This window comes from Taudactylus pleione, unplaced genomic scaffold (genome assembly GCF_031769625.1).
Source record: "Taudactylus pleione unplaced genomic scaffold, aTauple2 ptg000016l, whole genome shotgun sequence".
NCBI classification, from domain to species: domain Eukaryota; kingdom Metazoa; phylum Chordata; class Amphibia; order Anura; family Myobatrachidae; genus Taudactylus; species Taudactylus pleione.
In genome coordinates, this window is record NW_028284418.1 from 35,498,763 (window position 1) to 35,515,266 (window position 16,504).

General features: G+C 36.2%; 1 protein-coding gene across 11 annotated transcripts in view; it reads right to left on the bottom strand.

Moving 5' to 3' along the window:
• The window catches only part of PAX2 (paired box 2), a 77,481-nt gene extending 65,234 nt beyond the window's left edge, over positions 1 to 12,247 (bottom strand). For 6 of the 11 annotated variants that reach the window (XM_088475636.1, XM_088475634.1, XM_088475632.1 and 3 more), the window contains exons 1-3: positions 12,000 to 12,119; positions 9,190 to 9,358; positions 8,003 to 8,200 (exon numbers count right to left, since the gene is read on the bottom strand). In XM_088475636.1, the coding sequence (XP_088331762.1) occupies positions 8,003 to 8,200; positions 9,190 to 9,358; positions 12,000 to 12,042 (410 nt within the window). In that variant the 5' untranslated portion in view covers positions 12,043 to 12,119. Of the gene's footprint in view, positions 1 to 8,002; positions 8,201 to 9,189; positions 9,359 to 11,999 lie in introns of all 11 variants that reach the window. The other 5 variants (XM_088475629.1, XM_088475637.1, XM_088475631.1 and 2 more) reach the window with 2 other exon arrangements.
• Between the last annotated feature and the right edge of the window lie 4,257 nt (positions 12,248 to 16,504).

Here is a 16,504-nt window from a genome sequence, read left to right on the forward strand (position 1 = left end):
TTGTTTATCCATAATCTAGTGGCATGGGTGTATCTGGATGCATTTGCAGCCATTAAGCTCATTCTATCCATAATTGGAGTAGGTACCTTTTTCCAGAAAGCTTTTGCATAAACTATTATTGGTCAGAGATCCATAAACACAATGCTGACCCTATGTTTCCTTACAGTGCAACTGCTTTATGCTGAAAAGGCACAACAGAGTCATGTTATATGCAAACAGCATTTTGCCAGTGCGAAATTAACCTGGCACCTATTTCCATATTTTAGTGGCGTAACGCATGGGTGGGTGCTTTAGAAAGATAAAAAGCTAAGAGGCTGCTGGAATATATCTCACTGTTCTGCATATAGGTTCAGAGTCTATTTCACAATATATATACAGTATACCTCTGTGCCTTTTTTACGGTTCACTGCTCTATGTCAATTTAATATCATATTAGCAAGAAAATCCTTTTTGAGGTCATTATGCGGACAGCAGCAGTCTCTTGAATCTATTTAAGACAAATAGAGGATATGTTCATTCAGCAGTGCTAGTTTTCAGTTTAAGCCTAGCCCCATAAAAATTGTAAGTATTGTCATTATTATAATTATCCAATTTCATATTGTTATTATTATTACTGATACACAATGTTAGCAGGCAACTAAGTTTTGTAATATGCTGTAATGTCTATTCCATCGAGGTTTTGTTCTATGGTCTAACCTAACTCACTTAACAACCATCAGCAAAGCAATAGTTATAGTATATCGCTTTGCAATACAGCTATCGCAGTTTGCATGTGTTGGGGTGGGGGGGGTTGCCATTTTTTGGGCAAGCGATGGGCATACGACCTTGTAGAAATGAACAATGCCCTATCAAAGCCGAAAGAAAAAGATCACTCCGGTTTTAAATAATTGCAGGCTGTTAAACAGGGAAACCTAGCATATCATACCAGTAATGGAAATAAATCCCATTGTATTTGCATTTTAATTTTCCACATAAACAATAGGCCTATGGTGTGCCGGGTTTCCAGAGGGGGGAAAAAAAAAACACCAGCCTGAATTTAATTAGAAATGAAAAGTTTATAGGTGCCTCTTTAATACGATTAATGCACAGTTAACATTTATCACATACATATGCTGGATCCTGCTCAAATTGCCCTTTCTTAAGCAGCCACAGTGCATGAAATGAATTTTTCTTCACTTTTTTTGTGTGAATGCGCATGTGTGTGTGCTTGTCTCTTGTGAGGCTGTTCGCGCTCTCTAAACATCTCATTAAAATGTTATGCTGATGCCAGTGTAACGGAACAGTGACCCCTAGTTACAGTGCAAAGTTCATTAATGCTCTGCACAGATGGGTGGGATTTGCACCTGACTCCTTACTCTCCACCCTCTGTACCAGCAGCACTGTAAGAGATAGGAGAGCAGTATCGTGATGTTTTATATATACAAATATATATATCTTGTAACAATGGGGGCATTATAGTGTTCCCTCTTTATACTACTAGTTTAAAAACACTGATAGCAAGAGTGTATTATATATACAGAGATAGGGTTATATATTTGCAATCAAATGTTAAATGTTGCTCTTATTAGTGCTACTACTAGCTTTTCAGCTAAAACTTTGCTCTGTCTTTTATGAGGAACTCATTGATAAGGTTAAAATACTACCTTGTACTGGTGAGGTAACAGAACATCAGCTATATTTTTGAGGCCCCATGCACAGGACCTATTATAGACAACACACCTGGTGTCAAGTTTCATATATCGAAGTTATTCTGATTGACAGACAAAGTTGTTCTTCCTTTCTATAATTATAGTCTAATCATTGAATATTTTGTAAAGATTTAAGGCATTGACTAGATTAAGTGGTGGATGACTTATTGATGGAGAATTAGTCTCTTGGGGAACAGTGCTCTATTGTATCAAGTCTCTATTAGTGTTTGCAACCAAAGTCTATTAAAATTGACCTGATGACGGTGCTCGTTTTGCATGATTCAATACAACAATGAGGCACATTTAGCTGGAATTCTGTGCATTATCTGTGTCATATTGTATGGTCTCTGCATAGACACTGGAATCCACCCTCCCCTGTGCACAAAGCCATTGTATCATTCCAGTATTGAACTATTTTGCTGTCCATTTCCCAGTGGCAGTGGATCTGGTTACCAGGTTATTGATTGGTTTTCATACAAACAGATGGGTCTGTGCTGGTCTCTGATCTAAATCTGATTCTCTATGGGCCGATTGTTGCAGCAGGGGGATAGGATTGCACACAAGACCACCCTCAATGAACTATGCTGCTCTGAATGGACATTAATAAATGGACTTAGGTTGCGGATTGTAAAGGGAATTGAGAGGTTACCTGGAACTTTTATGGATTTGTAGCACTTCATATTTTCAGTAATTGCCTTATGTAGTCTTCAGTCTATAGGCATCTTATGACATGCATGCAATGATAAGCTAAATGCATGTATTTCTATGCTCCCTAGATCTATGTATGTAGTTGTGTAAACATAACAGGAAATTATTCTATTTTGTGGAACTGTACTATCAAACAATGATTTCATTATTCCTTATATTTACTCTTCCTGGATTGTTTATTTTAATTTTTTTATCCAGAGCTCCACCAGAATAAGGAAGAACTGTCATTCGCAGATATACTGCAGGATGGATACTCCTGGTTTGCTCATATTACTGAGTAATATAAAGATAAGATATAACCTTACTATTACTGGACTTAGCAAAACATATTTTAATGCAGTGGTTCACAAACTGGGTGCCATGGCAAAAGGGAAACTTTTGGCCTAGGGTGCCATGGAAACTCTACGGTGCTGTGATTTAAGAAAATTTGGGAACCACTGTTTTAATCAATATGTAAAATCATAAGCTAATAACAATTTGGAACTAAGATAAATCACCTGGAAGTACTAACGTAAGGCCAGAGGACCATTCCTGTACCACTTATGTTACATACACTGGCTGAGTGCATTAGGGCTTGAGTTGTGCCTTGGAATGTTTACTTCCAACCAGCCCTCCCCCAAAAATCAAGTTTTAAAACATTTATCATCCTGATTGGGCAGAAGTGGATCAGATCTGCCAGGATAGAGTATAATTATGCATTTAATAAAATTGTTACTTAGTGCCCTAAGCGGTCACTGTATTGAGTACATATATGATTGTTAACGGCCTACTGAACTTCACTAGGGCCATGCAACCAGTGGAGTAGAAACTTTTCCCACAAGGCTTCAGAGAGGAAATATTCATTGTAATAATGATCCTGCAGGATGATGCAGCCACAAACTCATCATGAGTGGCTAGCTCTGAATACCTTCCTTCCCATAATAGCATTATATTGTAAACATGCCACAAACTTGCGCTTGGCTAAACGGTAAAGGCTGCCATAAGGAATAAGTATGCATTAAATTCCAAAATATCATGTTTCTTAAATTAATATCTATCCAGCTAGCAGTAAAACATGACCAGTAGCTTATGACAGATACACACTGTATAGTCAAAACTGTCACAAAGACACCTGTGGTCCTATTTAGATTTACAAAAAATGCAAAATCAGGGTGACAAACCATATTGTGATACAAGGGATGCAAACTGTTTTTGCAGTGAAAATATTGCTTGTTTTTGCCTGCAGCACACAAGTATGGGGCAGCTTTGTTTTAACATTGTAATTTAGAGTTGAGCTAAGACACACACCCTACCAACACTAAAACTGTTTGCACAATTTAAATTTGCCCCCATTGCAGTCTAACATGTTTTTTTCCACTGTGCAATTGCACATTCAGCTGGATTTACTTTGAACTCTAAATATTATTATTGTTATGATTATTACACTTTATTTATAGGATGCCACAAGTGGTCTGTAGTGGGCACCGTATGTTGGGCAAACAATAAGAATGGTACAGGGTAAAACAGTGCAGTAAAGTAACCAGTCCATAACAGTAAACAGGTAACAACACCATAATTCTCAGTACACAATACACAATACAGCTATATAAGCAAGGGGTACAAAGGGAGTATTTAGCATAGGCTGAGACCTGTACCCAATAGCATAGGCGTAGCTAAAAGGTTTAGAGCCACTTATAGAGGTGTAAAGGCCATGAGCGAGTGGAGTATGGGGGTATAGGGCCATGGAGGTAGTGTAGGTTAGAGGTGATGTGGAAGATAAGAAGGCTTTGAGAAAAGTAAATCCCATTGAATGCTGCAATTTTACCCAGTGATTTATTTTACACTAATTTCAAGTGGTTTGAAATTATACATTTAGTGTCCCGATTTCCCATGTTTGCCCATTTCATAGGACAAAACTCTTTTTCTATAAAACAAAATATATGGCACTACACAACTTAAATAAAATAGTATGATTGAAGGCTGACATGACCCAATAGAGAGACTTGATAGCTATCACTTGAAATAGGGTTGAAGACTACAAGGATTTGTCCCTTTTTCTAGTCAAAGTTTTATTTTACTATTAAATTATATATATATATATATATATATATATATATATATATATATATATATATATATATATATATATATATAAATATATATATATATATATAACCAATGGTGCATACAGGGCAGTGGCTTAAATGGAATTTAAGGACAAAACAAAGTTCTGATACATAAGCTAAACTTACTTATTGAACAAAAACAGCCATTGTTTACTATTTACCTTCGCAAGTTTAAAAAAGTTCAGAAACTTGGGATATATTCAAAATATAAACTGTCACTGCCACCAACAGATTTATAATTTACTACCAAACTTTATTGTTTGGATATTAAAAAAAAAGAACATGAAATCGTGGAGAAAGTACACTCATCATTAAGATGAAAATCTAAAAACAGAAAAAAAGATGATATAAGAAAACATGTCTATCCTATTCTTTTTTTTTTTAAGTAAACATGGAAAGTTAAAACAAATTATTGAAAATGTCTTCAATCAAGTTCAAAAGGAATATTACACACTGGAATGCAGAAGTTCCTATGCCATCAAAAACTGTTTTTATGCAAATGAAAATACGTAAAAATGTGTAAAAAGAAAAAAAAAATTCTATTCCTCCAACAAACGGAATGCAGTAATTAATCTTTATGACGGTAATAGATTTACCATAAATATCGTTCTTTGGTTGAAGCTGGTATATTTTATAATAATTATTTTTTGATCACCAAATTATTATTGAAATGAGAAGTTGAAATATTACCAGAGATCCATGCTAGAGTTTACAACTTGAAGAATATTTTGAAAAATAAGTCAAAACTTTATAGCTGTGGCAATTTATTAAATTATTTCACATTTTCAATTTCCTGATAAATGTAAATATTACAAAACCATGCATCAACACAGCGTATTTAATCCAAAACATATTTTTAAACATCTGTCATCTCCAATTATGAACTAACATTAAACAATGTAAAACTAAAGTTATAATTATGCAGCAGTTCCATCAAACAACTTTGGTAATAAATATGTCCGCAACGTACATTTCCATACTAGTGAACACAAACATTTGAAATAAAAAATGTTGCCCAATTATAATACGTTTGTTCTCATTTACTTTTCATACGCTCCCATTTTTTGGAATTATTCTTTACCTAGAGAGAGTCACCTGCTCAGGTCAATTCTGTACACAAGGCTTGCGATATGCTGCGCATAGTTAAAGATACTTATCTAGTTTACCCTTTAATTCCAGTTTCTATATAATCATTTTAAAGCAGAGGGTGAAAAATGAATTTAACAAATGACACAATTCATTGAAATGAGGGGGGTTACGTTGAAATCTGAGTGTGATCTTGCTACTCTTTTGCTGCCAGTGATTTTTCCTGCTAAATTACATTTTAGGCCCCAATGGCTGTAAAGGACTTGTTATAATTTTTTGAAGCTCCCTATATGTTTATTAGTTAGGTGAAAAGCGAAAGATACAAAGTTTTCAGCACTTATTATGTTGTCAACAACCTTTTTATGATTTACTCCGAGGCGATATGCACTTACTATAAATATAACATATATATTCCATGCCAACTTGCCAAGAAATCATAAACAAACTCAGATAGTCTTCAATCACCCATTAATGTATTGTCTTACATGTATCCATATTTGGAAAGACTAATAATCTAACACTTTAAATTTAGGTCCTTCTCATAAAAGCATTATGTCAGCAAGAATTTAAATTAAAACAATGACCTGACTGGATTGTACCATAATCCACAATAGGTTCCTGTTAACAGTAATTTAACAAATACAGCCACATTTATGCAATGCTAAAATATTTTACCAGTATAACATTGGCTGAGTGGGGTTATGATCCCAAACATATATGTAATGATTGTGGCCAAAGTTTACTCTTTGCAGATTGTCTAAGCAATGAAAATATATCTTAGGTTGAACCAATGTGATCTGCAGTGTGTGACAATCAATTTCACGTCTGTGTGTGTTGCTCTGTCTTGTGGTATAAATGAATGCCAACTAGCTTTTGTGTTTTTTTTTCTCGCTATGCCAAACTGAAACAGGATAAAAAAAATGAATATGGGAAATTTATAGGAAGGTGTATAATTAGTCTATCAGTATTATGTTACCATGTTCATATCTTAATAACCATTTTAATACAGATGGCACACACAGGGATCATTTCCTCAAGTAGCCCAGCAGTATATTACAGTGCATGTGTGTCTCAGGGATTCTGTGTGAGCCAAGCTGCATTCCAGCAGTTAATTTTACCTGCTGCTTGCAAGATGACTTGGGATAATTCCATGTCATTTGTGAAATATTAAAAACATTTACGTTGGATGCCAGAGAAATTGCAACTGATAATATCTAAATTGTATTTTCTACTGTGTTTCTTCATCACATTTGTAATTATAGCTGTACTGTTTCCTTATTTATCCTTTGAATAAATAATAACATGTCACAGATATTAGGAGTGGGTAGTAGGACATAACATGTATGCAAACTACCATTGTCTCAATATGAAAAAGTGTATGCGCTTAAATGTGCGTGTGTGAATGTAATGAATGAGTGTGTTTTATATATATATATATATATATATATATATATATATATATATGTACAGATAGATACACACACACAGAGATGTGAATGTGCGTGCACACATGTTTATACACACGCGCACAGACACACAACACACAACACACACACACATTTAATGCTAATTGTTGCTGCTGTTTGGGGATTTGTTCCCCATACAGCCAATATCACTAAGTGAATATTCCCACAGTTACTATGAGGAGCACTGCTGAAGAATGTAATGAGGAGGGAGATGTTAGGAGAGCTGTTAGGAAATGAATAGTCATATTTAAATGACTATGGTATATATGTATATGACTAATGTATTATTAGAAGCATAGATCGATGATAATATATGTTGTGAATCCAGTATTTTTCATTTCAAAACATTTCTGCTTTGTATTTGAGATGCTGCCTATAAATGAGAAAGTTGTATACTGCTATATTTTTTGCATTGTTTAAACGATGCTGACTTTTTCTAACATAACAACAGCACAACAATGGGATTCACCCAGGTGTAATCATATAATACCAGCAATCAGTCAGCACTGAAAGTTTTCCCTGTAAAAATGGTTTGGACCATTTTACAAGTGTGAGAAGCCTTTGCATTTGTGAAAGTCTATTTGGTTAAGATAAACATTGGTATTTTAATGGTTCAGTAGCTAGGCTCTGGTGATTGTCTGTAAATTTGGGAGCTGTTAAATTCTTAATTACTGAGAACACTAAAATGACTGAAAACATTAGATGTAATACTCATAAACAAAAGTAAGGCAGCAAATGACATTTTTCCACCAGTAGTACCAAGAGGCAAAGTGAAGCCTTTCCATCACAGACCCAACATTATAGACTTGGTAGCAGCATAACTGTCTCTAGCAGATGACCAAGGACCAAGGAGCCGTGCTATGCTGTTCAGCAGGTGCATAGAGGAAGGGACTAGTGAGATGGCTATGATATATAAATATATGTATAGATCATGAAATAGATGTATTACCTGTTTATAGAGGACACGCTCGGCACGGTGTCATTGTCACAGATCCCCTCAGCCAGCAGTCTGTCTCGGATCTCCCAAGCAAACATGGTGGGGTTTTGTCGCTTGTACTCTGCGATTTTATCTACGACTTTCGGCGTGGCTACTTTAGGCTTCGATCCACCAATTACTCCCGGCTTGATGCTGCCTGTTTCATAGTACCTGCACGGAGGGATACAGCCCCAGTGAGACCCTGACCTATACACACACGCCTCCATTATATACACAAACTCACCCCGATAGCACAATTCACCCCATTCCTGCTACGAATTAAATACGGAGTCCGCTGCGCGCATATAAACTGAACGTGCGCTAATGTGCGTGTGTTGGCGCGTGTGATTACAGTATAAGCTATAGATTACAATACACACACACACACACACACACACATATATATATATATATATATATATATATGTTAATCAGTAAATAACACATTTTACGTTACATTAACGATTTATTCTATTTTATATTAATAAAAAACAAAACAGTCGTCATTTGTCAATTAAGGTCCCTAACCCTAGTTAACAATCCTGAATTTTAATTAAAGAAACTGAATGGCGAATTCTTTGTTTCAATATTATTGTTTCTTTGTTTATAATAAGTGTTACAAAAAGTATATTTGAATGTACTTTGTTGTCACAAAAAAGATGTTCATAAAAATAATAATAACACTAATAGTAACGTTATTTTGTGTGTGTGTCTGTCTGAGCCCAAGTACTAATCAATATTTAATTGCTAATAAAGCCTTGTAATGTCATTTTAATCAGTACTGTGTATCAAATAACAAATTTGCAGTAGATATATGTAAAACAAAGCAATTATTCTACCATCAGGTTATTAATAAGGTGTGTATGCACTACTCATTAGCTTGTGACCGCTAACATCCTCTAGTGTCACCTCTGTCACCCATATAATGCCGAGTATCCTACGGGACTTCTATTCATTCACACACATAGCGCATGTAATAGCGCCCAATCCCAGCTTATATCCACAAGGACGTTATTTTAAAAATAACATAATAGTAGTGGGTTGAAAAGGAACCTAGGATTGAATATATATAGTTCGCTGTTTGGTGCTGTCGGGGGTATTGGTGGTAGGGTGGTCTCTGCCCGGACATTATGAATTGAATGTAAGTCAGAAGTCCTTACCTGCCCAGGATCTTGCTCACGCAACCGTGGCTGACCCTCAACTGCCTGGAAATATCACAGGGTCTCACGCCCTGGTGGGCCAGCTCCACTATCCTCTGCCTCACCACATCAGGTAGAGGTCTGCCATTGACAAATACCCCCCCGAGCTGGTTCACACCCCCATGCCCTGCTGAAGAAGAGAGAATGAGAAAGGGAGACAGAAAGGGAGAAAAACACAAAACACATTATTAGATAGACAGTAGAGGTGTGGGGGGACCATCGTGTCGTGATACAGAATGATGACATGAATCACAACAGCCCTAACAGATCTATAACACACACTGTACGGATATATATATATATATATATATATATATATATATATATATATCCATACACACACACACACACACATACACGACCAAACACATATACGAACACTTTGGGGATATTTATTTTCAATTGACATTGTCAGTTCAACATAATTGAAATCACTGACTTTTATTTTCCTATCTAATCCAATAACATTACAGGACAGCAGCAGATAGTGGTAATGTGTGTACTGGACGTAGTGTTGTGAATGCTGCGATGTGATGATTGTCTCTGATCTTATTGTGTGATATTTGCCTCTGATTTGTTAGGGATAACTGCACCTATGAGCTCCATGGTCCTTGCAATGTAAGGAGATCTTGAGAACACGTGCTGGCTTCTCCCAGGGACCAATGTGATCCTTTACAGGTCAGTAATAAAGGTTCTTCAAATTTGGAATAATGGATTTTGTGTCCACCAATTTCACCCAAATATAGGGAGATGGCACAACAACACGTGACCAGCAGGGTGGCAATCAGCATTAATAGCGCCAGGCATGCGCTGTGCTCATCTCATCAAACAATTGCTTTTTAGGCAATTGTGAAAGTGATGCCATATTCACCTTCTTGTATATATGTGTGCGGATCTACATGACAACACCTCACATCAAACGCTACATTACAGGCTGCATGATTTTTTTTAAAGATTCAATTTACACAAATGTGTGTTCAATTATAAATATGTAACTATATATATAATATATATATATATATATATATTAATATACATGTTCAAAACATGCTGTATACACACATTAATGCTCAAGTGTACTTGTATATTTGGTTACAGCTTGTTTATGTTTTAGTAGATTAGGTTTAAGGAAAGCTTTCCAGTTCTCTGAAAAATGATGTATTTATATTGGTGAGTTTATCCCCTCTGCTACTGACAGTGACTTATCGACTCTGAACTTGAGGAAACTCTCATTGCCCTTAAATCGATCCGAGGCTATGCACAAATACAGTTTTCCCAAAGATCGCCTTCCTCACAGTGACACCCCCTATGTCCTCCTAGCAATGACTGGCCATTATTTTGTAGGTGTAAATGTCTGTGAGATTGTCCTGGCCAGGCTAGTGATATTCTCTCACTGTGTGTATCCGGCTCCTTCCCTACACGTTAGCTATACAGTTACAGGCCAGCAATTTTCTCAGCACCTCTGTGATAAATAATGCAACATACCTCTGATAACTCCTATTACATATTATTAAAAGGAAACAGATGCAAAAAAGATTAAAAATTAATAATTTAAATATTGGATACAATTCCTCCTTTGTCTCCTTATTGTAGAAAATGGGTGATTGTACTACTATGTGTGTGTGTGTAAATATATATATATATATATATATATATATATAATATATATAATTATTTTTTCCTATATTATTCGCTTTATTCTCTTTGTAAAATAGAAATGTTTTATATCTGTCCTACATTATGTATTGTACATACTAAAGTATACCACATATCCGATATGTTAAATCGCACAACGTGTGCTTTACAGGTGTAGCTGCACAATAAAATTACCGCTGTATAGGCATATTGTTATTTTCTTTTGCCATTAAATTAAATATGGCATGAAAATCCAGGAGTTGCTGCCTAGAAAAACTAAAAACCTATTTCATTTGGCATAATTCACTTTGGTGAACCAACAAAGTGCAAAAGACGCTCCCTTTACTTCAGCGGTGATCACATTTGTTAAATATAGAACACAGTGGTATAATGTATACAACTAGAATAATATTTAATTCCACTGTAAGGTAAATCACTATTAGCCAGTCGGTATTAGCACTGTCAATATTTCATTCTCCATTTTATCTTATGAGTTTCACATAAATTAGCACAGTAGTAAAGTTACATTCTTTATATAATTATGTGAGTAGGAAAACACTATGCCACTTTTTTTCGTGGCTTGAAAAATTATTTATAAATATATATTTATATATATATATATATATATATATATATATGTGTGTATATATATATATATATATATATATATATATATATATGTATGTATATAATAATCACCAATTGCAGCAATATATTGGATCTCTGTTGCTAGCTACCAAACTAGTATTATATGTTTTACAATAACCAAATTCATATTCTGGCTGTAAAACATTCAAATAAATATTGCTAGAAATGAAGGCTTGATATTAATATGCAATAAAGTGACAATGCTGATGTTACAGCATTTATAATGAATGAAACATGTTATTACAGCTGCCTATCTATTCATATTATTAATTTTAATCATGTAGCAGTACAAGTGTCGGTGTAATATTTCTAGAATGAAATGAATAGAGTAGAAGCCCGGCAGTGTATTGGGTACAGGTCCTAGTATCTGTGTAGGCTATAGATGAACATGGGGGTGCTCAATACTTAGGAGAAAGGGTGCATGGGGGGTGGTTTGGTGTGTATGCAGCATGCTATGGAATGAAGAGGAGCCGGGCTCCGGTACTCACGGTGCATAGCCGAGAAGGGGTCTGCCTTGCAATGCATATCCATGGGGAGGCAAATGAAAGGGAGGAATTCGGCTGTAGTCGCCGTTTCGCCTCTGGACTGAACTTCAAGACTTAAAGAAAATAAGCTGCACTTGTTTGCAAGCTCCCCCACTCCCCCCTCTGCTGAAGGCTGGGAGCAGGAACCAAGGGACGGTGGCAGTGTGGGTGGCAAGCCGCAGAGGGGCAGGAGCTGGCTGCAGGAGCTGATGAATCAACTGTGGGTAGAGTCCTTTCAGATTTCCTGGGAAATAGAGCAAATCTCAGGGCTGCAAGTTCTTCTCATGGCTGATGCTGGTGCTGTGGGAGGCTCGCTCACTGGACCAGTGTTGCAGGGAAGGAAGGTTACCAGACACTTGTGTGCTGCAGATGATGGAAGCGGTGTGCAGTGAAGTAAGAGTTTGCTCTCCTCCAAGTCTTTGGCTAAGAGTTTGCTGAGTTCAAAGCAAAGTTAAATAGGAGTAAAAATAGGAATAAAAAAAAAAGCAACAACGACAAAAAAATCCAATGGTGTGTATAAAATATCTGGAGGTAGAACAACCTCTCTAAAATGGAGACACTGGCAGAAGTTGTCACTTTAAAGTGGGATGTGTGTGCTAGGAGGTTTGGCTGGAGAATGGAGCCTCCTCTCCCTGTGTGTGTCTCTCTAAAAGCTGCAAAGCCCCCTCCAGATCTCCCCCCCCCCTTACACATACACACTCTCACACACACTGCCCTCCCCCTTGTAGCTGGGAGATGGATGACTTGTCAGACAAAGGGAATAGATTCCACCACTCGGTGATTCGCCAGCGCAAATACGCAGGAGCTGTAGTGAGGAGGTCCCTGGCATTACCCTGTCACTCCAAGCAGGGCAAGTGGGGGTGCAGGCAGGGGGTGGGAGAGTGTGGGCACAGAATGAGGAGAGAGGGAGAGAGTTTAGCTCTAAAACTACACAGAAAAGAAAACTAGCAGATAAGATAACCCTCAGATAAGAGGACCTGACACATGGATATTCATGTACCACCCGGGCTATTTGTTTAACACTGATTATATAGTTTCTATTGCTTAACACTTTCATTTACTGTCTCCTAGCACATTACAAAGACACAAGGTTTCCTTTAATACAAATGCTTTAGCTGAAATATAATGTCCGGAGTTACAACATTCTGATTCTATTTCCAAGCTCATTAAAAAAGAAAAAAAAGAAAATTATTATTCCCAGAGCTAGATGTGATATCTATCATTATTGTGCTGGGATCAATAACAAATGCACACGAGAAATGAAAGTGCCTATTTTCTGCCAATTGTAATAAGCACAACCGCAGACAGTCGCTGGTAATCCAAACTGTACAAAGTTTTACAGTCACTTTCACAGGTGCGGAATCACCATGGTTCAGGGACGTAGTTATCTTATCCACCATATCCGTGGCATATGTATGCATGTATGTATGCATGTATGTATGTATGTATGTATGCATGATTGTATTATATATATATATATATATATATAATATATATATATACACGCACACATATAGGTTAATAACCATTAATATAGACGTGTGTGTGTGTATACATATACTGTATACAGTATATACATATTTCATGACATACATGACGTTATACTTTGACGATGTACATTTAAAAATGCAATTATATTTTAATGAATGACAAGAATGAATGCAGACTGTCTTGCTATAGGCATGGAACTCTGTACTATTCTCTATAAATATGCTGATGGTAATATATATATATATATAAATATATATATACACATACATATATGGCAAATCAATCCAACGCAGGTGTAGACATCTTGGAATCGGCATATATGTGCGCTTGTGTATGTATGTATTGTCACACACACATATGTATATATACACATATATACATAATACACACACATACATATGTATATATTTAGTCATGTATATGTGTGCCTAATAAGATTCGTATTTCCATTAATAATCAGCGTTTACTCTTATTACAGGCGCAGTGTAATTTACAGCAGTCACCTGCATCAGAGGTCTATATTCCCCCACTCTATAGTCGTTTTCTAATGAAACATTATTACATGTCCAGTTCTCTTCAGACAACGTACTTATTAGTCATTTGAAGGCTCATACAGAGCCATTGGTGCATGTTGCTTGTCCACACTAAACTCTCCTTTGAGCAGTCACCCCTATCATGCAAACTCCCCTCTCTCCAAGCTGAGATCACCATACTGATACTTTACACATCTGATATGTTTCTCCCTGCGTATGTTTTTCCTCCTCCTGTTGATATACTGTATATCATTCTTGGCCTTGTTCAGTCTCCAGTAAATAGATTTAAGTGGCTAGCAAGTGGTTTAAATGCCAGCTTGAGTTAAGATGAGTGTGACCAACCTGCGCAGCCTTATCTGATGTTTCATCAGTGTTATCTCTAGATGGCGCTCTCTGGTCTAGTTTTAAAAAAAGAAAAAAGTTTTTGAGCACCTTCCTCAGCCAGCAGCCTGAGAAACTACACATGTAAGAATGAGACAAAAGTGGTAGTAGGTATTTCAACCGGTACACACACCTTGGTATTATTACCATGCTTGCTTTTTTATTTGTTACTTATACCTCAATTTATGTTTTGTAGATGTCAGCCTAAATTAAGTGTTTTTGTATTAATAAGGATCATTTGGTGTCGAATTTCCATGGAATATATAAATGTTCAGCTTATCTTTGTAGCTAGTTATTTGCGAGAATATGTATTTGTTTTAGTATAACTCAGTGTAAACGACTATCTATCTATCTATCTATCTATCTATCTATCTATCTATCTATCTATCTATCTATCATATTTACATTTGGATGTATAGGCAAACTTTTCCAGCATTTAGAGGGGTTCCTCGTGTCCTTGAAGTCAGGCCTTTGCAACTTAATACCTATTGATGAAGGTATGTAAAAAGTAAACACATTATACAGAAAGAAAATCCTTATTTAGGTAAATGTGGGATTTTTCACACAGATGCAGACGTTTGCCTGAAAGACCTTTCAAAGCGGCCTCAATTTAGGGTGTACCACCTGGGGACTAGATGCTATTGATTTACACAATTCTGCTAATAATAAAGTGGAAGCCTTTAGGTGCACATTAGGCATGTTTATTTAAAATATCCACAGCTCGTTCACAATACACCACTCTGCCCAGTCACTATCACACACTGGAAGCCTAACAATATCTATATTGGGAAGCACTGGAGAAGCCTTTCACCTTTTACATGTATGATGTTGCTCCGTAAAATCCAGTTGTCTTGTTTTCTAGCAAGGGTTAATTGGTTTCTTTAGTTCCTAGCATCAGACTTTAAATCTCTCTCTCTCTCTCTCTCTCTCTCTCTCTCTCTCTCTCTCTCTCTCTCTCTCTCTCTCTCTCTCTCTCTCTCTCTCTCTCTCTCTCTCTCTCTCTCTCTCTCTCTCTCTCTCTCTCTTTCTCTCTCTCCCTCACTTTTCAGTCACTTGTCTCCAAAAAATTTACACTTCAAAAAGGTTCCCCGCCTCACTGCGGAAATTTAAAGAGGGGGAAAAAAAATAAACTTTTCTTTCTCCCTGTGATTCCAAGATACTGATCTCAGGATTTGCTTCATTAGGTTTCTTTCTCCCATCAATCCAATAAATTATATCTGTTGATTTCAATAAAAATCAAGGCTTCAAGATTTTCTTCCCTACCACTCTTTTTATTTAATTTTATTTATAGAAATATATAAAACAAATTATATGGAGAGTTATAAAATATTTATTTATTTATTTATTTCATTGTTTGAGCATGCACTGTCTGCTAAATGTGTTTCGGAAGCAAGTATTAGTGTTTGGCTTCCACTTATCTTTACAATGATGGTCTTATCTTAAATGTAATTTATTCCATGCCCCTGTAAAGCAGAGCGATCCAACGTAAATGCCCTAATTTCCTATAATCATATTTGCAGGGTATTATGATATATGCGCTGCAAAATAGTCCACTAGTTCCATTCAACTATCAAATGTTTAATTCATTTAGTAATACGTCAACAATCTTCAGGGGCAACGTGAGTAGCCTTATAGCTGTACTACCGACATGTTTACTATTGCGACTCGCATAGAATATTACTTTTCTACCTATTTCAGTCATTTATTTGATACTATAGTATATGACAAAGTAGGATGGGCCTTTTCTACCAAGTGGAGTAAATAAATAAATATTTTAGTGGGAAAGTAAAATTCCCAGCCAGTAACTATAAAATGTCTGTTGTGTATTTACTTTGGTTGGTTATTGTCTTGTTTGATAAAAAGCCGCCAGAATGGTTATTGATAATTCCGTAATAAGATGCCACGATAGCTCTAATCGAGATCTGCCCTTAGACACATACGTTTGATGTATGTACTGTAAGAGATCATTTTTGTCTGTGTCGCCCCATTCATTTATAACCACACATTTGTGGCAAAAAAAAAAAATATGGAAAAGCTGGTGTGAGACCCTCTGGAAGGATGAAT